At 41.3% G+C, this 24885-nt stretch overlaps 1 protein-coding gene across 2 annotated transcripts in view; it reads left to right on the top strand.

Moving 5' to 3' along the window:
• Lima1 (LIM domain and actin binding 1) overlaps positions 1 to 24885 on the top strand; it is a 134626-nt gene that overhangs the window by 96710 nt on the left and 13031 nt on the right. The window contains exons 5-9 of one of the 2 annotated variants that reach the window (XM_070040919.1): positions 6301 to 6385; positions 8515 to 8660; positions 17391 to 17498; positions 20781 to 20838; positions 23036 to 23145. In XM_070040919.1, the coding sequence (XP_069897020.1) occupies positions 6301 to 6385; positions 8515 to 8660; positions 17391 to 17498; positions 20781 to 20838; positions 23036 to 23145 (507 nt within the window). Of the gene's footprint in view, positions 1 to 6300; positions 6386 to 8514; positions 8661 to 17390; positions 17499 to 20780; positions 20839 to 23032; positions 23146 to 24885 lie in introns of both variants that reach the window. The other variant, XM_070040918.1, reaches the window with a different exon arrangement.

Here is a 24885-nt window from a genome sequence, read left to right as displayed (position 1 = left end):
TGAAGAATGGAAAAGGAATAGGCCAGACTCAGTTATCAACAGGCTAGTACTGTTTATTGCCAGTGAGGAGCACAGACCTTCCCGTGCGATTGGAGGTTGTGCAAGGGACTAGATTTGGTGGCCATGTTTATATGGGGCTTAACAAGGAAGCAGAAAGTAAAAAAAAATGGGCTATGGTCTCTTGGAGGCCAAGGGCACCGCCCTTGGCCAAACTCCATCTGGGGTGAGGGGGTATTATCCGTGGGGACCAAGGGTGGTGTCTTGGCTAGGCCTAGAGTGGAATGCTCAGCCTGAAGTGATGGGGACTTTTGGCTGAGCCCAGGTGGGAATGGCCTGCCTGTGGACAAGAGGTGAGGGTGTACCTGTTGCTTTGCTTGACCTAGGGGAATACAGCAGGAGTCAATCCTTCATAATCCATCTTTAGGTACATAAAAAGCCTGGGCCGTGAGGGGAGAGGCAAGTCCTTCAGTGGGGACTTTTCTGCCTGGGCTGGCTTCAAACCCCAATCCTCAGATCTCAGCCTCCTGAGTAGCTAGGATTACAGGCCTGAGCCACCAGTGCCCAACTCACTATATGTCTTTGTTACATAGACCTAGCATCTTCCTACTTGATAATGGGCATAGTTATTCTTTGGTGGAAGTATATTTCACTAATAATCACTCTCCAATAATTTAGTTCTTTTCTAGCTTAATAGAAAAGTGCTAATGTCTTGGCAGAAATCTTTTCTTTCTTTTTTAATTTTCTTTGGTCTGTATTACTCATTTAATAGTGTCACAGTCAGATGAACATTCTTTTTGTTTTGTTTTGTTTTGGGTAAGATTTATTTATTTTAATTTATTTTTGTTATTGTTCACGGGGCTTGAACTCTGGGCCTGGGTACTATCCCTGAGCTCTTCAGCTCAAGGCGAGCGCTCTACCACTTGAGCCACAGCGCCACTTCCAGATGAACATTCTTCTTACTTATTTTCAGCTAGTTTTCAAAGAATAAACTTTTATAGCACAATCTGGGCACATATTCCTAAAAGCTTTAGCAGCAATTAATTTTATCTTTTTTTTTGTTGTTGTTGTTTGGTTTTGGGGTTTTTTTTGTTTGGTTTGGTTTGGTTTGGTTTTTTTGGTTGTTTGTGGGGCTTAAACTTAGGGTCTGAGAGCTATCCCTGAGTTTTTCACTCAAGGCTAGCACTCTACTACCTTGAGCCACAGCTCAAAGTTTCCTGGTGGTTAATTGGAGATAAGAGTCTCAGGGGCAGGGACTTTCCTTCTCAGGCTGGTGAATCACGATCTTCAAATCTCAACCTTCTGAGTACCTATGATTACAGGTATGAGACACCAGCACCCAGCTAATTTTATTTTTATCTTTTTCTATTGACTTAATAGATATGAAGAATTACCAATCCTAGGAGGAGGCTGCAATGCTTGATAAGAAATGTACGCATTATCCTGCCCATGTAATTGTAACCCCTCTGTACAGTATGTTCACAAAAAAAATAAAATAAAATAAAAAATAAAATAAAAAAAGAATTACCAATCTTTCCTTCTCTGCTAATTGTAAGACTAACACTTTTTTCTTTTTTTTTTGGTCAGTTGTGGGCCTTGAACTCTGGGCCTGGGCATTGTCCCTGAGCTCTTCACCTTAAGGCAAATGGCTCGACCACTTGAACCACAGTGCCACTTTCAGTTTTCTGATGGTTAATTGAAGATAAGAGTCTCATGGACTTTCTTTCCTGGGCTAGCTTTGAACTGTGATCCTTAGATCTCAGCCTCCTAAGTAGCTAGGATTACAGGCATGAGCCACCGGCTCCCCACTAACACACAGTTTTTATTGGCCAGTCAGAAAAATGTGGAGGAATCCTACCACTTGTAGATAAATCCTCATTTTGTGTGTATTGTCATATAACTAAGATTTTTTTTTCTAGCAGAATCTCTAAAAAATAACTTTTTAAAAATTTTTTATTGTGAAAAATACTGTACAGAGGGGTTACAATTACATGGGCAAGATTAAAAAAGAACTTTTTATCTCTTAATACTTTTGAAAAACTAAGGCTGTACCCCATGATCTCTATGCGTACATAGTTTAACAAATCCCTAAAAGTCACCTTCTTTCTTTACCATGGAAAGATGAGAGTCTGAAGGAAGATCAGAGTTGGGAAAGTTGAAAGAATGACTGATAATCAGCTGTAAATAGAATTTTTCTAGAAAGTAAGCATAGCAGGGATAGAAAACCTACAGACTACTGGGTATATGTTGGTATGTTTGGTTTGTGGATTCACAGAAACTATGTAAAAGACTTTCACACTAATGAATGTTGCAGTCAGCTGACAGGAAGGAAGACTTGTAGGGTGGGTTAAGGTCAAGCCCCAGGAAATTCCAGAAAGTTTTAAAATGTCTTTTCTCTTTTTCCTTGACAGATTATGATAAGTAAGGGCTCCTCAAATTTCTCAGTAAAAAGAGCTCAATTGAGACATGTCTGTCATAAAAGAGTGTGTATGCGTGCACATAGGCACACACACTTTTTTCTTTTGTTTTGGCCTTAATTTTTCCTCCCTTAACAAATGTTTAAAGGAAACCCCTCCTTCTTCCTGAACCTTAGATTATTACTTGCAAATTGTGGATGATAAAGTTAATCTTAATTGCATATGAGATAATGTTACTCTGCAGATAGAAAGGTATTGAAAGTAATGCCCAGAGCTTTACCTGTGATCTCAAGAAAACTTGTTTCATCTCAGAAATGTACTTTTCCTTAGAACTAGGCAGTATAATTCTGACCCCAGAGACATTTCCCTGCCTGTTTTCCCTGTAATCAGATGATCTTGCTCATTCAATTTTTACTTTTTTTTTTTTTTTTTTGGTCGGTCATGGGGCTTGAACTCTGGGCCTGGTGCTGTCCCTGCGCTCTTTAGCTCAAGGCAGCGCTCTACCTCTTGAGCCACAGAGCCATTTTCGGTTTTCTAGTGGTTTATTGGAGATAAGAGTCTCATGGACTTTCCTGCCCAGGCTGACTTTGAACCGAGATCCTCAGATCTCAGCCTTCTGAGTAGCTAGGATTACAGGCGTGAGCCACTGGCGCCCAGCTAATTTTTACTTTTTTTAATATGGGAAAGACTGGTCAGAGACTCCCTATGTAACCTAGGCTGACCTTGAACTCCTACTTCTGCTTCCCAGGTGATGGAATTACAGTTGTATACCACTATATCAGCACATTTATAGTTTGTTTGTTTGTTTTTTTAGGTCTGAAAAGAAAACAATTCACAGTATGGATTAGATCCGGGCCCCCTCTGTCCTCCCTACCCCCCAGGGCTTGAACTCAAGAGCCTGAGTGCTGTCCCTTAGCTTTTTTGCTCAAGACTGGTGCTCTGCCACTTGAGCCACAGCTTTTTGTTGCTGTTAAGAGTTTTATAGAAGCCAGACACTGGTGGATCACATCTGTAATCCTAGCTACTCAGGAGGCTGATATCTGAGGATCATGGTTCAAACCAGCTGGAGCAGAAAAGTCCCCACAAGACTCTTATCTCCAATTAACCACTCAAAAACTGGAAGTGGAGCTGTGACTCAGAGTGGTAGAGCACTAGCCTTAAACAAAAGAGCTCACTGATAGTGTCCAAGCCCTGATTTCAAGCCCTAGGATCTACACATACACACATACACACACACACACACACACACACACACACACTCATATTAAGTATTTTGTGCTTATCTTTTGTTATACTGTCTTTCAAGTATCATTCCTACTCTAGTTAACGGGAAACAGAAATTTGAGTGATAGAACCTATTCAAGGACTGTTATTATAAATTTAATAAACATGACATAATACTTCTGTACTATGCTTGGGAATAGTCTGTAATTCTAATTAGCTTCTAGTCCTATGAATTATAATTTGTAACTTTAATTAGAATTCACTCAAGATATGAGAGAACAAATATAGAGATTTCCAAGAATTACAGAATACTATATTAAAAAATCTGTACCAGCTGGGTGCTGGGCAGTCCTTGAACTGAGATCCTAATGTTTTGCCTCCTGAGTAGCTAGGATTATAATCATAAGTTCACCTGCAGTGCCTGGCCTAAAGCAATTTCCTAGGTTTTTCTTATGAATACTAAGTTTAGAAACTATTGAATTGAGATTTTTCCCTCCCTCTTATTTCTCATCATAATTTCCTTTTCATTTCCAGAATTACTATTTGGCTTTGCTACCTTAGAGCATTAACATTTGTTTAAAACACACACACACACACACACACACACACACACACACACACACACACACACACACACACACACACACACACACACACACACACACACACACACACCTGCTAGGTGCTAGTGGCTCACATCTGTAATCCTAGCTATTCAGGAGTCTGAGATATAAGGATCACGGTTCAAAGCCAGCCCAGGCAGGAAAGTCCATGAGACTCTTATCTCCAATAAACCACCAGAAAACTGGAAGTGGTGCTATGGCTCAAGTGGTAGAGCACTAGCTTGAGTGGAAGAGCTGAGGGACAAGGCGCAGGCCCAAAGTTTAAGCCCCACAACTGACAAAAAAATAAAAAAAATCTATACAGCTGGATATGGTGGTCCATGTTTGTAAGCCCAGCATTTGGGAGAATAAAACTTTGAGGTCAGCCTAGGCTATTATAGTGAGCTCAAGGATAACCTCAGCTGTATAGTGAGACTGTCTTCAGTACAAAAGTAGTCAAGAGCTGGACATTTAGCTCAGTAGTAGAGTGCCTAGTATGTACAATGTCTTAAGTTTGATCCCCAACATTACACACACACACACACACACACACACACTCTATACCATCCTCTTCTGTAAAAATCCTGAAAGTAGCCTTGAGAACACAGAAGGACTTGATAAGTTTATATGGGAGACACAGTAAAACTGTGTTGATTACACTGAGTCTTGAAGGAGTAGGCATTGCTAGACAGCAGGAGGGCGGGCAGGGGAACCTCTTAGACAATATCATGGTCCTTAGAATAGTTTGCTTTTCTTGGAATGTAAGGATGAGGGAGAGGACACCTAAAGAGGAGTGTGCGTAGGTAAAGACCACCTTTAGAACAGGTTTGCTGTAACATATTTTCAGTTGACTTCAAGAAGTGATTGGAAATTTTGAAAGAATTTTAAACAGGGAATTTTGTAATAGTCCAAGGAAAAGATGATAGAGAACAAGAGGGAAAGCAGTAGCAGGAGAGGTGAAATGAGATGGAGAAGGGAACCAGCAGATGCTGCCATCAAATCTTGGCAGTTTGGAGGAACATGTTATTGTCATCTGTGATATAAGGATTCCCTCTAGCAACTGTTGAAATGACATTGCTTGCCAGGAGCAAAGAGAATTACTTGTATAGAGTTACTTGTTTGTTTCAAGGCACTTGTACATTAGCTAAGTTAATAAGCACTAGAAGATTACCAGCGCTTTGGTAACCAAACAAATGCAAGTAAGGCGTGGGTAGCTCACATCTATAATCCTAGCTACTCCGGAGGCTGAGATTGAGGTGCAAAGCCAGTCCAGGCAGGAAAATGAGACTCATATCTCTATCAACAGAGCCAGAAGTGAAGCTGTGGTTCCAGTGGTAGTGTCTAGCCTTGAACAAAAAAGCTTAGGGAGGACTGGGAAGGTGGCTCAGTGGTAGAGTGCTTGCCTTGCATGCATGAGGCCCTGGGTTTGATTCCTTAGCACTACATAAGCAAAAAAGAAAAAAAAAGTCAGAAGTGGTGCTATGGCTCAAGTGGTAGAGCACTAGCCTTGAGTTGAAGAGCTGAGGGACAACGCCCAGGCCCAGAGTTCAGGCACCACGACCAACAACAATAACAACAAAAAGCTTAGGGACAGCACCCCAGGCCCTGAGTTCAATCAAGCCCCACAACTGGAACAAAAATAAATTAATTAAATAAGAGAAAAATCAAAAAAAAATACTAGAAATCTATATATATTTTAAAAATTCAGGTGAATAGATTGGGTATAGAAGTACATAACTGTAATCACATCTCACACCACTTGGGAAGCTGAGTCAGAAGGATCAAGAGGTTGAGGCCAGCCTGGGCTATATATATAATACCACCCTGAATCCAAACAAAGTTGGAATGGGGCTGCCAGTGGTATGATTTAGTGGTAAAATGCTTGTATAGCATATGCAAGGCTCTGGGTTCAATCCCTAGCATTGTAAAGAGAAAAGTTCTGTGGAATGTGAAATCAAATATAAAATCTAATCTCTCCCAGACTTTATTAATAGAAGACATTTGAACATCATATCAATATTTCCCATCTTCTACTGCCAAGTTATTTGTTTTCTGAACAGAGTCCTTGGGCCCAAAGCCGAAATGCAGGTGGAAGGAAGATCTCTGAAAGCAGCTATTCACTGGATGACTTGGAAATGGGCCCAGGTAAGCAAAGAGTATGTATGTGTTAAGTCCTCTAAAGAACACTCATTAGTGGCAATGCCGTTTAGACTCAAAGCCAATACTTTTAAAGGAAGAGTGACACAAATTAAAAGGAAGTCTGCCTGGGAGGTACTAGCCATCTCCAAATTTCATTATTCTCTATAAATAGCTTTTCTTGTACTTTTAATCCTTGTCAATAGTAACTTGTAGTAACCAAAAGCTACCTTTGAATGGCTATAGTACTTTTGGTTCCACAGTCATCTGCAATTTGAGGGCTTCAATAGATGGGCTCTGTCCTTATCAAGGTTATATGATGGCTGGGGTTATGTCTTAGAGGTAGACCTAGTTATGTACAAGGCCCTGAGTTTGATCCCCAAAACTACAGAAAGAAAGAAAGAAAGAAAGAAAGAAAGAAAGAAAGAAAGAAAGAAAGAAAGAAAGAAAGAAAGAAAGAAAGAAAGAAAGAAAGAAAGAAAGAAAGAAAGAAAGAAAGAAAGAAAGAGAAAGAAAGAAAGAAAGAAAGAGAAAGAAAGAAGAAAGGAAGGAAGGAAGGAAGGAAGGAAGGAAGGAAGGAAGGAAGGAAGGAAGGAAGGAAGAAGGAAAAGAGAGAGAAAGGATTGGTTAACTTGTACTCCTAGTGATAATACAACACCTTGAAAGAAGAATTATATTTTGGGAAAGGGGCATACACAAGTATATCACAAAAAATTAATAAGCATAAGATCACTAGACTTCAATAGCCAAAGAGATATAAATTATCTAATTTTTCCTTCATGTTAAATCAATCAGAATTTAAAGCAAACAATGTTCAATTATGATAAAGGTTCTTCTTCTAGTGTTAGGAACTTAACTGAATATTACTGTATAAAAAATATCAGTTATATGGGGGCTGGGAAGGTGGCTCAGTTGTAGAGTGCTTGCCTTGCATGCAAGAGGCCCTGGGTTCAATTCCTCAGCACAACATAAACAGAAAAGGCTGGAAATGGCATGTGGTTCAAGTGGTAGAGCTCTAGTCTTGAGCTGAAGAGCTGAGGCACAGTGCCCAGGTCCAGAGTTCAAGCCCCACGACCAATCAAAAAAAAAAAAAATCAATTATAGCCAGGCACTGCTGGCTTTAGCCTATAATCCTAAATATTCAGGAAGAAATATTCAGGAAAGTCTGTCAGACTCTTATCTACAACTAACCACCAAAAAGCTAGAAGTAGAGTTGTGGCTCAAATGGTACAGTGCTAGCCTCGAGCAAAGAAGCTCAGGTACAAGCTGAGTGTCAGTGACTCATGCCTGTAATCCTAGCTACTCAGGAGGCTGAGATCTGAGGATTGCGGTTCAAAGCTAGCTAGACTCTTATCTCCAATAAACCACTAGAAAACTGGAAGTGGTGTTGTGGCTCAAGTGGTAGAGCGCTTGCCTTGAGCTGAAGTGTGCAGAGACAGCGCCCAAGCCCAGAGTTCAAGCCCCATGACCGACCAAAAAAAAAAAAAAGGCAATTAGAAGCCAGGTGCTGGTGGATCTTGCCTACATCGCTATAATCCTTAATATTCAGGAGGATGATACTTAAGGATTAAGGTTCAAAGCCAACGAGGTAGATAAATCTGAGATGTTGTATTCAGTTAACCAGCAAAAAGACAGAGTAGATGTGTGGCTCAAGGGGTACAGTGCAAGTTGTAAGAGAAAAAAACTAAGCAAGAATATTAGGCCCTCGGGCTGGGAAGGTAGTTCAGTGGTAGAGCGCTTGCCTTGCATGCATGAGGCCCTGGGTCCGATTCCTCAGCACCACATAAGCAAAAAGGAAAAAGCCAGAAGTGGCACTATGGCTCAAGTGGTAGAGCGCTAACCTTGAGCTGAAGAGCTGAGGGACAGTGCCCAGGCCCAGAGTTCAGGCCCCATGACCCGACCCCCCCCCCAAAAAAAGAATATTAGGCCCTGAGTCCAAGCCCTAGTAGTTACATGTACATGCGCCTGTGCGAACGTGCGCGTGTGCGTGCGCACACACACACACCCTACAAAAAACTCTACTCCCAATTTCCTTTTTATACTTTTAATTTCCATTAGATTATAATAGCCACAAACTTATAGTTTCAACACCATTGGAATCTCATTTTACACAAAGCATATTATTTGTACACTTCTAGGTCATTTCTCATCCTCTGCCTTCTACTCGGAGAAAAATGAGATTAAGCGAAATCTGGAACTCCCACGCCTCTCAGAAACCTCCATAAAAGATCGAATGGCCAAGTATCAGGCTGCTGTGTCCAAACAAAGTTCAACCAACTATACAGTATGTGTTTTGTATCATTTCTTCACTCAATCCTCCAGCCAGTGGTCATTAAGTACTAGAACTAGACTGTGTCTCTTGGACCCTTATTCCTGAGCCCTGGGTCACCTAGCCAGTCTCTCTTCATATAAATCCTACCTTCACTTCATTTATAATCCTTGCCTTCTTCAAAACCTGACTGTTCTCCTAGATCATCCAATTCCTTTCTTTTTTATTTATTTATTTTCCTTTTTTTTTGGTTGGTCATGGGGGCTTGAACTCTGGGCCTGGGTACTGTCCCTCAGCTCTTCAGCTCAAGGCTAGTGCTCTACCACTTGACCCATAGTGCCACATCCAGTTTTCTGGTGGTTAATTAAAGATAAGAGTCTCATGAACTTTCCTGCCCGGGCTGGCTTCGATCCTCAGAAGTCAGCTTCCTGAATAGCTAGAATTACAGGTGTGAGCCACCAGTACCTCTGTGTGTGTGTGTGGAAGGCGGGGCTTGAATTTAGGGTCTGGGTGCTGTCCCTGAGCTTTTTTGCTCAAGGCTAGCATTCTACCACTTGACATACAACTCTGCTTTTGACATTTTGGGCAGTTAATTGGAGATAAAAAGTCTGACTAGGCTGTCAGATCTCAGCCTCCCTGAGTAGTTAGAATTACAGGTGTGGTATTACAGTGTGAACCACCCTTGCCTGGCATCCACTTCTTTTTCGTTTGACATTATCACTGAGTTTTCCTGTAACTTCTTTTTATCTTTTCATTGTTGTTGTTAAGAAGTTGCATTTTATTAGTTTTCATAGAAATATTTTGATTTTTTTTCTTTTTACACAAACACACTCTGGAGTACAGGATTATTACAAGTTTATAGGCATGGGTTACTATGCCTGGCCTTGTTTTTGTTTTTGTTTTTGTGGTGCTTGGGACTTTCAAATGCTAGGAAAGCACTGCATACCTAGGCTATGTCATCAGCCTTTATTTTGTTTTCTGGGTTGTTTTGACAGTACACAGGTGTGTAGGAGTCCTCTACCACTTGAGCCCTACCCCATCCCTTTTTTGCTTTAATTAGCCATACCCCATCTCTTTTTGTTTTAATTATTTTGCATATAAAATCTTGTGTTTTTGCCTGAGCAGGACTGGACCTCAATCCTCCTATTTATGCCCCCTGCACAGCTGAAATGACAGGTTTATACAACTACACCAAGTGTTAGTAAGATGAGGTCTAACTTTTGCTAGGGTTGGCCTCAAACTGTTAATCCTCCCAATCTCTGCTTCCTGAGTAACTCTTTATTTTGACTTTGATAGCAAAAGGAAAATTTGAAGGCACTATTGGCTCACACCTGTAACCTAACCAAGAGGGTGAGATGTGAGGATTGTGGTTTGAAGTCAGCCTGGGCAGGAAAGACCTTGAGACTCTTATCTCCAATTAACTACCTAAAAACAAGAAATGGGGCTGTGGCTCAAAATGGAAGAGCACTAGCTTTGAGCAAAAAAAAAAAAAAAATGCTCAGGGACAACACCCAAGCCCTGAGTTCAAGCCCTATAACTGACAAAAAAAAAAGACAAAGAAAAATTTATATTAGAAATAGCAGATGCATTCAACAATAATGTGAAGTGTTTTGCAATTATTTTATTGAGATATAACTCACATAACACAAAATCATCATTTTTAATTACAAATGTGATTTTTTAAATATATTCACAAGGTTATATATTGTCACTACTGTTTATTCCAGAACATTCTGTCATCCCAAAAGAAATCCCATTCCTAAACCAGGTGCTGGTAGCTCACACCTGTAACCCTGGCTACTCAGGAAGCTGAAGTCTGAGGATCACAAAGCCAGCCTAGGCAGGAAAGTCCATGAGACTCTTATCTCTAACAAACCACTCAGAAAACTGGAAGTGGCACTGTGGTTCAAGTGGTAGAGCACTAGCCTTGAGCTGAAGAGCGCAGGGACAGCATCCAAGCCTAGAGTTCAAGCCCCACGATCAACAAAAAAAAAAAAGAAAAAAAATCCCAGTCCTATATGGTTACTCAGCTTAGTCTCCTTTTTATTTCTACGGATATGCCTATTCCTATTCCCGATATGCTGCAAAAAGGAACCATGTAAGGGTTGGGAATATATCACAGTAGTATAGCATTTACGTATCATATGTGAGTCCCTGGGTTCAGTTCCTGGTACTATAATCTTTAACCCTTATGATATAATGATCTCCTTCATAGGTAGAATATAATAGTAGATTAATAAAGAGAGAAATGACTTTGAACTATGATCCTCAGATCTCAGCCTCCTGAGTAGCTAACATTACAGGCATAAGCCACTGGTGCATGGCCCGGGCAACAAAGTCCGTGAGACTCTTGTCTCCAATAAACCAATAGAAAACCAGAAGCTGCGCTGTGGCTCAAGCGGTAGAGTGCTCTCTCTTTTTTTTTTTTTTTGTCGGTCGTGGGGCTTGAACTCTGGCCTTGAGTGCTGTCTCTGTGCTCTTCAGCTCAAGGCGAGCGCTCTACTGCTTGAGCCATAGCGCCACCGGTGCCCGGCTATAATGCTGTCCTTGAGCTGAAGAGCTGAGGGACAGGGCTGGGAAGGTGGCTCAGTGGTAGAGCGCTTGCCTCGCATGCCTGAGGCCCTGGGTTCGATTCCTCAGCACCACATAAGCAAAAAGAAAAAAGCTGGAAGTGGCACTGTGGCTCAAGTGGTAGAGCGCTAGCCTTGAGCTGAAGAGCTGAGGGACAGCGCCCAGGCCCATAGTTCAAGGCCCCACGACCGGACCCAAAAAAAAAGAGCTGAGGGACAATGCCCAGGCCCAGAGTTGAAGCCCCATGACCAACAAAATAAATAAGTAAACAAACATAAATTTTAAAAAGAGAGAAATGACAGGGAAATATTATGCTCAGAAAGTGCAATAAATTGGTATTGTTTTGTTTTGTGTGTTTACTTTCAAGATTAACAAAGGTGTTATGACTTAACAATGTTGATCCAAGTTTCCAGTGCTTCCTGTTCAGTCACCTCTAGCATTTTTCTATATCCCATCTGTGTCCTCCCCTCATGGCTTTTTTGTTGTTGTTGTTTTTTCTTTTTTTTTTTCAGTCGTGGGACTTGAAATCTGGGCCTGAACACTGTCCCTGCCTGCGCTCTTCAGCTCAAAGCCAGCGCTCTACACTTGAGCCAGAGCGCCACTTCCAGTTTTCTAGTGGTTTATTGGAGATAAGAGTCTCACGGACTTTCTTGCCCGGGCTGGCTTTGAACCTGAATTCTCATATCTCAGCCTCCTGAGTAGCTAGGATTACAGGTGTGAGCCATCGGCGCCCAGCTGTTGTTTTTTCTTTTTTTTAATTTTCTTTTCTTTTTGGTCAGTTATGGGGCGTGGACTCTGGGCACTGTTCCTCAGCAATTCAGCTCAAAGCTAGCACTCTACCGCTTGAGCTACAGTGCCGCTTCTGACTTTTTCTGCTTATGTGGTGCTGAGGAATTGAACCCAGAGCCTCATGCATGCAAGGCAAGCACTCTACCACTGAGCCACCTTCCCAGCCCCAGGGCTGTTGTTTTTTCTTTTGTCAATCATGAAAGTTAAACTCTGGGCCTTGGGCTGGGAAGATGGCTCAGTGGTAGAATGCTTGCCTTGCATGCATGAGGCCCAGGGTTTGATTCCTCAGCATCACATAAGCAGAAAAATCCAGAAGTGGCGCTGTGGCTCAAGTGATAGAACACTAGCCTTGAGCTGAAGAGCTGAGGGACAGCACCCAGGCCCAGAGTTCAGGCCCCATGATCGGACCCAAAAAAAAAAAAAAAAAAGCAAGAATCTCATGGGCAGGTCACAGGTGGCTAAGGCCTGTAATCCTAGCTACTCAGGAGGCTGAGATCTGAGGAGCCAGGTTCAAAGCCAGCCTGAGCAGGAAAGTCCAAAATCGGGAGACTTTTATCTCCAATAAACCACCAGAAAACTAGAAGTAGTGCTGTGGCTCAAGTGGTAGAGTACTATCCTTGAGCTGAAGAGCTGAGGGACAGTGCCCAGGCCCAGAGTTCAAGCCCATGACTGACCACAAAAAAGAAAGAAAGGAAGAATCTCACAGAATTTCTTGACTGGGCTAGCTTTGAACCTCAATCCTCAGATCTCAGCCTCCTGAGTATCTAGGCTTACAGGCATGAACCACCAACAGTATATATTTTGTTTTCTGGATTTTTTTTTAATGTTATGAATTGAGGGCTGGAAAGGTGGCTTAGAGGTAGATTGCTTTGCCTAGCATGCAAGAAGCCCTGGATACCTCTGTACCACATAAACAGAAAAAGCCAGAAGTGGAGCTGTGGCTCAAGTGGTAGAGTGCTAGCCTTGAGCAAAAGAAGGTCAAGGACACTGCCTAGGCCCTGAGTTAAAGCCCCAGGACTGGCAAAAAAAAAAAAAAATTAGGAATTTAACTCAGTGTGTTGAACATGATAGGCAAGCATTCTACTACTGAGCCACCTCCCTAGCCCCCAGATTTGGTATTGTATTCTATTATTCTATTTAGATAAAGGGAAATCAGGGTAGTGGCACATACTTGCAATCCCAGTCTATAATCCCAGTGCTCAAGAAACTGAGTTTGGAAAATTATGCATTAAAGGCCAAGAAAGAAAGAAAGGGTGCTGGGTACTGGTAGTTCACACCTGTAATCCTAGTTACTCTGGTGGCTGAGGTCTGAGGATCAAAGTTCTAAGCCAGCTGAGGCAGGAAAGTCTTTGATTCTCTTATCTTCAATTAAACACCAAAAAGTGGGAGGTGGAGCTGTGGCTCAAGTGGTAGAGCTCTATCCTTGAGCATAAAGTCTTGGACAGTGTCTAAGCCCTGAGTTCAAGCCCCCAAACTGAAACAAAACAAAACAAAAAAAGAGGCAGAGCTCAGGTGTCTCACATCTGTAATCCTAGCTACTTAGGAGGCTGAGATCTAAGAATCATGTTTGAAGCCAGCCTGGGCAGGAAAATCCATGAGACTCTTATTTACAATTAACCACCAGAAAACCAGAAGTGGTGCTGTGGCTCAACATAGTAGAACGTAGTAGTACTCAGGGACAAACACCAATGCCCTGAGATCAAGCCCCACAACCAACAAAAAAAAAAAAAAAAAAAGAGGAAGAAAGGGACAGGGAGAGGGAAACTATTTCACATTTTCCTGTGCTTAACTGGTACTTAATCATAGTTACCTTAATTTTTTCTTCTGGCCAGGAGCCAGTGGCTCACTTCCTATATTTCTAGCTACTCAGGAGGCTGAGATCTGAGGATAGTAGTTTGAAGCCACCCCAGTCAGTAAACTCCCCATGAGACTTTTACCTCCAATTAACCACTTAAAGACCAGAAACACACCATATGGATACACATTTGTGTGTATGTGTGTGTATATGTGTGTATACATGTATACATACATACATACATACATATTATTTTATTTCTTATTCTTTTAAATTTTTTTTCCCTCAGCTATGGGGCTTGAACTGTGGACCTGGGCTCTGTATCTCAGCTCTTCAGCTCAAGGCTAGCGCTTTACCACTTGAGCCACAGCACCACTTCTGGTTTTCTGGTGGTTAACTGAAGATGAAAGTCTCATGGAGTATCCTGCACAGGCTGACTTTGAACCATGATCCTCAGATTTCAGTCTCCTGAATAGCTAGGATCATAGATGTGAGCTACCGGTACCCAACCCTTTAAAAGTTTTTTTAAGCACATACATTTTTCTTTGAAGTGTGTGTGTGTGTGTGTGTGTGTGTGTGTGTGTGTGTGTGTGTGTGTGTGTGTGTGTGTGTGTGTGTGTGTGTGTGTGTGTGTGTGTGTGTGTGTGTGTGTGTGTGTGTGTGTGTGTGTGTGTGTGTGTGTTTGCCATCCTGGGGCTTGAACTCGGGGCCTTGAACTCACTGTCCCTGAGGGTTTTTTTTTTTTTGCTCAAGGCTAGCACTCTACTACTTGAGCCATAACATCACGTCTGGCTTTTTCCTGTTTATGTGGTACTAAGGAATCAAATCCAGGGCTTCTTGCATGCTAGGCAAGCACTCTACCACTAAGTCACATTCCCAGCTCTGTGTTCCTTTTATTATTTCAATTACAACATCTATTGATGTATGCATTGTTTAATAGTTAGAAAAATAATACTGAATTTCATTTGTTCCTAGGCAGCTTGACTCTTTGCATATTAGAAATCATAATCTGGGGCTAGGAATGTGGCTTAGTGGTGGAGTGCTTGCCTAGTATGCATGAAGCCCTGAATACCTCACTACCACATAAACAGAAAAAGCTGGAAGTGGTGCTGTGGCCGAAGTGGTAGAAAGCTAGCCTTGAGCACAGAGATGCTCAGGGATAGTACCCAGGCCCTGAGTTCAAGCTCCAGGAATGGGGGAAAAAAATCATAATCTGCATTCAAGAAGTAAAGACAGGGGCTGGGAAGGTGGCTCAGTGGTAGAGCGCTTGCCTTGCATGCATGAGGACCTGGGTTCAATTCCTCAGTACCACATAAGCAAAAAAGAAAAAAGCCGGAAGTGGCACTGTGGCTCAAGTAGTAGAGCGCTAGCCTTGAGCTGAAGAGCTGAGGGACAGTGCCCAGTCCTAGAGTTCAGGCCCCACAACCGGACCCCCCCCCCAAAAAAAAAAGTAAAGACATCTGCTACATAGTTAAGTCTATATTTTTCAATAGTATTAGTGATCTAATTCTCTAGACAATGAATATTTTCTTTCACTTTGATTTTTCACTATAGTTTTAACAAGAAATGACATGTGTAAGACAATAGTAAAGGGGAATATCCCAGGCTTATTCACAGTTAAGTGTGAAAAAAATGAACGAAATCAGGTTTTTGGGGGCTGAGAAGATGACTCAGTGGTAGATTGCTTGCCTTGCATGCATTGGGGCCCTGGGTTCGATTCCTCAGCACCACATAAGCAGAAAAGACCAGAAGTGGTGCTGTGGCTCAAGTGGCTCAAGTGGTAGAGCACTAACCTTGAGCTGAAGAGCTAAGGGACAGCACCCAGGCCCAGAGTTCAAGCACCATGACTGGCAAAAAAAAAAATCAGGTTTTCTTTAGAGGGCAGGTCAGAAGATAGGGTAAAATTGGTGACTGCTTTCCTGTGTTTAAATGCTGCTTCTCTGCTGCAAACATTCCATCCAGGTGACTCACTAAGAGGGAAAACCTGTTCAGTACCCCCCTCTTTCCTCCCCCTTTTTTTTTCTTTTTCCCTATTAACAGAGTTTGTGTATTGCTCTGGAGATTTTAAGAGTTGAGAAGTCTTGAGGAAGTTTTTTTTGTTTTGTTTTGTTTTGTTTTGGGTCCGGTTGTGGGGCCTGAACTCTGGGCCTGGGCGCTGTCCCTCAGCTCTTCAGCTCAGGCTAGCACTCTACCATTTGAGCCACAGTGCCACTTTCGGCTTTTTTCTTTTTGCTCATGTGGTGCTGGGGAATCGAACCTAGGGCTTCAGGCATGCAAGGCAAGTGCTCTACCACTGAGCCACCTTCCCAGCCCCTTGAGGAAGTTTTGTAAAAGTCTATCTTATCTTACCCCTAAAGAATTTCTCAGGCCCCTAACAGAATACAGTTACTAGGAACATACTCCGGAGGAGTGGCTCTAGAGAAGGGGCTTTGAGTTGGATCATGAGTCAGCTGATGGGCTGTCACTGTGTGTACTGTAGTCCTGGCTGTAGGCTCCTCCTCAGAGATGAGCCTCCAGAGCAGTGAACCCTAATCTGAAATGGCAAACCTGAGTAATTAGTCACACTCAATTTCTCTGAATTAGTCCAGTGGCTATCACCAAGAACAGAAAGGTACTAGATTGCTAGCTGACTAGCAATCTCTGTTGACTGCAGATCTAGTAGAAAGTGAATTTTGCCAGGCACCGGTGGTTCATGCCTATAATCCTAGCTACTCAGGAGGCTGAGATTTGAGGATCATGGTTCAAATCTAACCCAAACAAGAAAGTCCAAAGTCTGTGAGACTCTTATCTCCAATAAACCATCTGAAAACCGGAAGTGGCACTAGCCTTGAGCTGAAGAGCTGAAGGACAGCGCTGAGCCCAGAGTTCAAGCCCCACAACAACAACACCAACAAAGAAAAGAGTTAATTTTAACCTTCTGCCTCCAAGTGTCCTTTGCAAGAAAGAAAAATTATTACTTTTATTCCTTATGACAGTATTAGTACATGCCTTTTCAGATGATTAAACTATAATGCAAAGTAGAATAAGGTATGTCTTTAGTATAATATATGATTTTATGTTCAGAAAATGTTCTTGAAAGTCCTATGCAAAAAGGCTGTTTTGTGGTATCATTAAGTATGATTTCAGTTTTTATATGTACACATCATCCCTGTCTCTCTTTCCAGGATGGGCCTTTATGTGTATGGTCAGTATATTTTCTTAATTATTGGCACTTGGCATTTCCTTCCTCCTGCTCCAGAATGGTCTTTTCTGATAAACTCACAAGCTTTGCATTTCCACAAGCTCTGCTGCTACAAGAGTGAATCACAAGAACGTTGTGTGCAGGGGATGGTTTGTGTGTGTCCACGTTCATGTGTCTGTATTCTAATGAGTGTCCAGTTTGATACTAGTGTACAAATATTTAACTCTGAGGTATGTGTCCACACAGCTGCTTTTGTCATTTCACTGGTCAATGGGTTTTGCTTGTGAGTGTTAGGGGTTGATTCTGAGAAGAATTTTTTTTAACATTCCAAGTTTATTTGAAAAATGTGCTATGAAGAGAATGGAATGGTAGGAATTTTTTTTAATTACGGTTTATTTTTATTTTGTAGAATGAGCTGAAAGCCAGTGGTGGTGAAATCAAAACTCATAAATTGGAGCAAAAGGAGAATGTGCCCCCAGGTCCTGAGCTCTGCATTTCCCATCAGGAGGGAGAAAAGGTGAGTTGAAAGTCTGATGTTTAGTTGCCCAAGGAAGCATGTGTTCTAAATTAAATGCTTAAAATTAGAAGCAACTCTAATTCTAGTCTGCACAGTGTCTGGGAATTTTGTAACAGCTGCCAGGACAGATTGTCATTTTTGCAGGTCACATAATTTCAGTTGGGGAATTCTTCAACTTATAGCCGACCAATAATGGCCCTTCATTGGAAAATTCCTTTGCTCAGCAAATGCTCAGAGGGCATAGAGCTAAAGTGACTTTTAAAAATCTATTTGAAGACAGGCACGGGTGGTTCATGTCTGCATTCCTACCTTCTTAAGAGGCTGAGATCTGAGGATTGCAATTCAAAGCCAGATCACGCAGGAAAATTGTAAGACTTCTATCTCCAGTTAACCACTGGAAAAGGCAAGAGGTGGAACTATGGCTCAAACGGTAGAATGCTATCCTTGATAATAAATGATCAGGCCCTGAGTTCAAACTCCAGGACTGGCATGCACACCACACACACACACACACACACACACACACACACACACACACACACACACACACACACTCTGTTTGATTAAAGAAATTATACATTTTCTCACACACACACACACACACACACACACACACACACACACACACACACACACACACACACACACACACACTCTGTTTGATTAAAGAAATTAAACGTTTTGGGCCTGGAAAGGTGGCTAGGTGGTAGAGTGCTTGCCTTGTATGCATGAGGCCCTGGGTTGATTCCTCAGTACCACATAAGTAGAAAAAGCCAGAAGTGGTGCTGTGGCTCAAGTGGTAAAGTCCTAGCCTTGAGTTGAAGAGCTGAGGGACAGCACAGGCCCAGAGTTCAGTCCCCACAACTGACAAAAACAAAAAAGAAAAAAAATTATACATTTTTACATTACTTGCATATTCTTAGTATATGTTTAACATGATTTTTGTAAGTTTTTTCTGTTTTATTTTGAAACAAAAACATTTGGTTGTTTGTTTTTGTTTTTCTTTTGGTCAGACATGAGGCTTGAACTCAAGGGCTGGACACTGTCCTTGAGCTCTTTTGCTCAAGGCTAGTACTCTACTACTTTGAGCCAAAGTGCCACTTCCGGTTTTCTGATGGTGAATTGGAGATAAGAGTCTCATGGACTTTTCTGTCTAAACGGCTTTGAACCACAATCCTTAGATTTCAGCCTCCTGTGTAGCTAGAACTACAGGCATGAGCTACCAGTGTCCAGCTTTGTTTCATATTATTAAATGAAATAATACATGTAATGTGACCAGTCCAATATCAAACACATGGTAAATACTCAGTAAATATTGGCTGTCATTATTCTAATTTATTTTATGCCATGTTAGAATTCCTGTAATGGAAAAATCATAGGAAAATGACCACGCTGACATTCAGGAGCAGTCAACCAACAATTTAATCTTCATTGTAAATGTTTTTGGTACCTTAGACATCCTGATATAAACACTCAGTATCTCCTATAAAATCTAACATGTGAATGAAAGGGTATTACCTGACAAGTGTCACCTGTTTACTCTTCATGATTTAGTATATGGAGAGAATACCAAAAAGTTCAACAGAGCAGTACAAAGGAGAGAGACAGTGGTAGAACAACTGCCTAGCAAGTTGTTGAATTATGCAAGCATAATTCAAACCCTACTATCACTAAAAATAAATGATTTCTTTTAAGTAATGGGGGAAGATAGCTAATAGAATTATTTGAGTTAACCAGTGGCTCACATCTATAATCCTAATAGCTGAAGAGGTTGAGATCTAGAGGACTGGGTTTGAAGCCAGCCCAGACAGAAAAGTTTTCAAGACTCCATCTCCAATAAACCAACAACAATCTGGCTTAGAGGTGTGGGTTAAATGGTAGAAAGCCAGCTGTGAAAAGGCCAAATGGGACCATTTTGAGATATTCAATTCAAGCCTCAAAACTGGCAAAAATAAATAAAAATAAGAGAAAAATTAATTTGGTGATTTATGGGGAAAAGATACATACATATGGGTAAGATCTGCCATCTTGTTAACTGCTGCATTTTGAGACTGGAATTTTTTTTTTTTATTTATTTTTTTGTCGGTCTTGAGGCTTGAACTATGGCTCTGGGCACTGTCCCTCAGCTCTTCAGCTCAAGGTAAGTGCTCTACCACTTGAGCCACAGCACCACTTCTGGTCTTCAGGTGGTTAATTGGAGATTACAGTCTCATGGACTTTCCTGCTCTGGCTAGCTTTGAACTTCAGTTCTCAGATCTCAGCATCCTTAGTAGCTAGGATTATAGGTGTGAGCCACCAGCGCCCAGCCTCAGACTGGAATTTTAAAATCCTGTTTTAGGCAACCTATCCTTGAAGATGGTACTGGAGGTCAGTTTTAGATAAATTTTTAACAGAAAATCTTTTAATAGAAAGATATTCTGAGCTGGGCACCAGTGGCTCATGCCTGTAATCATTACCTAGCTACTCAGGAGGCTGAGATCTGAGCATCCTGGGAAGGAAAGTCTGTGAGACTCTTATCTCCAATTAACCACCAGAAAACTGGAATTGGAGCTGTGGCTCAAGTAGTAGAGTTACTCACCTTGAGCTGAAGAGCTGAGGGACAGTGCTCAGGCCCAGAGTTCAAGCCCCACGACCAACAACAACAACAAAATACATTTTGTTGGGAAATGAGATTAGGGAAGAAAAAGAAAAAGAATAAGTCCCTTATTTAAGTACTTTATGCTATCTTAGAGTATATTATTGTGTGTTTCCATAGGTTATGCTGTCCTTGACATAGGGGGTTGTGTTTTGCTTTGTTTTTAAGAGTAGAATGATGTGGTTAGGAAGTTGTTTTATAAAGAGAGATGATGCACACTTTTGGCATTTGAGTGCAGTCTGTTTCTCCATTACTTTGTAATTGAGAGGCTTGTTAATATCCTCATAAAAGACATTTTGCTGCCTCCTGTTTAAATGCTCAGCTGTTCTGTGCCTGTGCTTTCCCCCAGGCAGCCAGTGACTGACTGGAGTCAGCAGGTTTTTATGGTATTAACAGCAGTTTTTTCTTTTATTTTTAATGTGATTCTTAATCTTCCCCTCTCTCCTTCCTTCCTTCCTTCCTTCCTTCCTTCCTTCCTTCCTTCCTTCCTTCCTTCCTTCCTTCCTTCCTTCCTTCCTTTCTTCCTTCCTTTCTTCCTTTCTTTCTTTTTCTTTCTTTCTTTCTTTCTTTCTTTCTTTCTTTCTTTCTTTCTTTCTTTCTTTCTTTCTTTCTTTCCTTCTTTCTTTTTCTTTCTTTCTTTTTTGTAGGTTTCTGCAACTGAAAATAGCCTGGCAATCCATTCCATCCCAGCTGAAGATAACTCCTGTAAGCATTTTCTCTAAGCTCTAAAGGGTGAAACTTAGTTCTCTTACCCATATTTGGTTCAGAAGTGTCCTTATTGTTGTCAGTGTTGAGAAAGTAACTTACTAAATCCAATAGTTCAAATCTGATTGAGTTTTCCATTTGGTTTTAAGAACTGATGTTTGAATGCCCTTCACTCACTTGCATAACTAATGAAAAAGTTAAATTTAAATAATTCAAATCAAATTCCATTCGAGACAAATGGAATACTTTTGATACTTCTCTCATTAAATTTTTTCTTTTGCTAAACTCTGCTGTATAAACTATATTTGAAGTTTCATTTCAGTAAAGATTGTCATTTTTTTTTCTTTTGCTTGCCAGTCCTAGGACTTGAACTCAGGGCCTAGGCACTGTCTCTGAACTTCTTTTACTGAAAGCTAGTTCTCTTCCACTTGAGCCACAGCACCACTTCCAGCCTTTTCTGTTTATGTGGTACTGAGGAATCAAACCTAGGGCTTCATGCATGCTAGGAAAGCATTCTACCACTAAGCCACATTCCCAGCCCGAGACTGTCAATTTTTACAGAGTTTTTTTTTTTTTTTTAAACTGGAAGTAGAGGGGCTGTGAAGGTGGCTCAGTGGTAAAGCACTTGCCTTGAGGTGAAGAGCTGAGGGCCAGTGTCCAGGCCCAGAGTTCAGGCCCCACGACCGGACCCCCAAAAAAAACTAAACAAACAAAAATTGGAAGTAGTGATGTGGCTCAAGTGATAGAGTATTAACTTTGAGCACAAAAATTTGGGGACAGCATCCAGGCCCTAAGTTCAAGCCCCAGGATCTGCAAACTCTTCCCCAGACACATACCAAAAAAAAAAAAAAAGGTAGAATTTTGTCATTATTTTATTCTATTTTGGAGTCGCTTTAAGTCTGGCATCTCCCAAAGACAAAAATGTCTAGTTTTCACCTTTCTGTGTCCACTTTTTATTCTGATTTTATATGTATCATTTCAAAATATACATGAAGTTTTAGCTTGTCCCCAAGCAAATTAGTTTACTAATTACTGCATACTCCATAAGGAAAAGTTTGTGTTGAACAGATCTCTAGTAATTCCTTCCTTCAAGTTTCAGAGAAAAACTCTTACTGCCTGAATCCAAGAACATTCCTTTTTCACAATCATTTGGCTTGAACTAGGAATTTTTCTGATTTTGATTAGGTTTGCAAACCAACTTTTAAAGAAATATTCTTTGGCTTGGAAGGTGGCTCAGTGGTAGAGTGCTTGCCTTGCATGCATCCTCAGGTTCTATTCCTCAGCACCACATACACATAAAAAGCCAGGAGTGGTGCTGTGGCTCAAGTGGTAGAGTACTACTAGCCTTGAGCTGAAGAGCTGAAAGACAGTGCCCAGGCCCAGAGTTCAGCTCCCATGACTGACAAAAAAGAAAAAGAAAAAAGAAATGTGCCTATTTTTTAGTACTTTGTTAGCTCAACTCTAGATTTTTATTTTATTTATTTTTTGTGTTTATGTGGTAGCAAGGAATCAAATCCAGGGCCTCGTTCATGCTAGGCAAGCCCTCTACCACTAAGCCACATTCCTGGCCCAATGAATATTTTTAGTAGGTGTGCAAATAGCTTTTCTGTGTCATGAGATGACTAAACTGGCAGGAAATGAATGCATGCAGTTGGCACATTCAATGGAAGAAAAAATAACCTTATAAAATGATTTCCCACAACCTTCATCTGGGGGGTATCTACTATAAAACTCACCAAAAAGACAGTGTAAGATTATACACATAACAAACATGTATGCACATGTAGCATGAGATTTCTTCCCTTATTTTCCTTCATTTTTCCCAACTTCAACTGAAGCATTGCATAAGTCATTGGAAGAACCAGGTGCCATAAAGACACCATAATCTACAAACAGCTTTAAGAAACAGCAAATGCAATAGGGCAAAGAGTTCTTTATCTTGATAGTTTAGATTCTCTTTGTGGTACCAGGTGAGAAAACCTCCTGACAACTCTACTTGTAGAAAGAACTTAAAACACAGCTTTTGGTTTAGGACATTCATCAACAGAACAACAATGTTTGTTCTAGTGTTGAAAGGACCTGTTCTTAGTGGAAAGTGCCTAAAATTTTGGTGGTTTTTTTTTTTTTTTTTTGAAAAAGCTTTTCTGAGACTTCCCGTGAGATGCTATAAAATGACATCCTTCTGTAACTCAAGCAGGTAATTCCCAGGTTAAGAGTGAGGCCCAGCAGCCTGTGTCCCCAGTGCCTCTGAGTCCAGTTGCCAGAGCCTCCAGCCTTCCTGAAAGTTCTCCTCCCAAAGCATTGAAGGTATGATGGATTATTGTTACTATTAACATGTTGTACAGAGGAGCTACCACTTCAGAAGTCAGGTAATGAGTACATTTCCTTCCTTCCTTCCTTCCTTCCTTCCTTCCTTCCTTCCTTCCTTCCTTCCTTCCTCCCTTTTTCTTTCTTTCTTTCTTTTCTTTCTTTCTTTCTTTCTCTTTCTTTCTTTCTTTCTTTCTTTCTCTCTCTCTCTCTCTCTCTCTCTTTCTTTCTTTCTTTCTTTCTTTCTTTCTTTCTTTCTTTCTTTCTTTCTTTCTTTCTTTCTTTCTTTCTATCTTCTTAGATAATGTCACCCCTTTCTTTACTTTCCCTCACTTCCCTCCTTGTTATAGTTTTAAAAACTGGTTTTGCTTTCCTGGGTTTGATAATACCAAAAGAAAGGTACCTTTATGAATCATTTTTCCTTGGAAATCTTTCTTCTTCCCAGGTGTTTAAGCTAAGTTCGTAAGTTTAGTGTAAGCTTCATAAATTTATGTGTGAGCATGTTGACCCAGCTTCATGCATATATCTGCTATGCTATGCCTCTTCACTGGGTATATAATAACTACTTAGATGAAAATTTCAGTGCACAAAAAGAAGACATGGATGAGGATGCATAGGTGAGGGTTTATAACACAATGAAGAAATTAAAGAAATGGGAGAACAGAAGACTTAGGACTTAAAGGGTAAATTTGCCACTTTTCCTTCTTTTTGTTTTGTACCAATACTGGGGCTTAAACTCAGTGCCTGGGTGCTGTTCCTTAGCTTTTTCACTCAAGGCTAATGTTCTACCTCTTGAACCACACCTCTACTTATGGCTTTTTGGTGGTTAATTGGAAACAAGTGCCCTCCAGACTTTCCTTCCCAAACTGGTTTTGAACTTTGATCCTCAGTTCAGCTCAGCCTCCCAAGTAACATAACAACCCAGCCCCTTAATGGGTAAATATAAAGGTGCAAGAAAAATTTAAAGGAGACAGACTTATAAGGATAGTAATGTATATTGAAAAGGAATAAAAGCTGAAGAAAGCAGTGAAAGAAAGAAAAGAAGAACAAATTGAGAGGCTGGGGAAGCAGCTCAGTGGTTCTGTGTATGCTTAGCAGTTTTGAGGCACTGGATTCCATTCCTGGCACTAAAATAAGTAAAGAAGAAATAACTGCCACTGGGCACCGATGGCTCACGCCTGTAATCCCAGCCAACCTGGGCAAGAAAGTCCATGACATTCATATTTTTTTTTCTTGTTGGTCTTGGGACTTGAACTCTGGGCCTGGGCACTATCCCTCAGCTCTTCAGCTCAAGATGAACACTCTACCACTTGAGCCACAGCACCACTTCTGGTTTTGCGTGGTTTATTGGAGATAAGAGTCTCACGGAGGGGTTGGGAAGGTGGCTCAGTGGTAGAGCGCTTGCCTTGCATGCTTGAGGCCCTGGGTTCGATTCCCCAGCACCACATAAGCAAAAAGAAAAAAAGCCGGAAGTGGCGCTGTGGCTCAGGGGTGGTAGAGCGCTAGCCTTGAGCTGAAGAGCTGAGGGACAGCGCCCAGGCCGAGTTCAGGCCCACTACCGGACCCAAAAAAAACCAAGAGTCTCACGGAGTTTCCTACTCAGGCTGGCTTTGAACCTGGATCCTCCGATCTCAGCCTCCTGAGTAGCTAGGATTACAAGTGTGAGCCACTGGTGCCCAGCTCACAATAGTTTTTCAAAAAGAATTACCATACATAGATTGCAGAAGACTTGACAACTAA

This window comes from Dipodomys merriami, unplaced genomic scaffold (genome assembly GCF_024711535.1).
Source record: "Dipodomys merriami isolate MVZ:Mamm:240054 unplaced genomic scaffold, mDipMer1.0.p SCAF_10, whole genome shotgun sequence".
In the NCBI taxonomy this organism is placed as follows: Eukaryota; Metazoa; Chordata; class Mammalia; order Rodentia; family Heteromyidae; genus Dipodomys; species Dipodomys merriami.
Note: the sequence above shows the minus strand (reverse complement) of the source record. Positions and strands in the feature narration are given on the sequence as shown.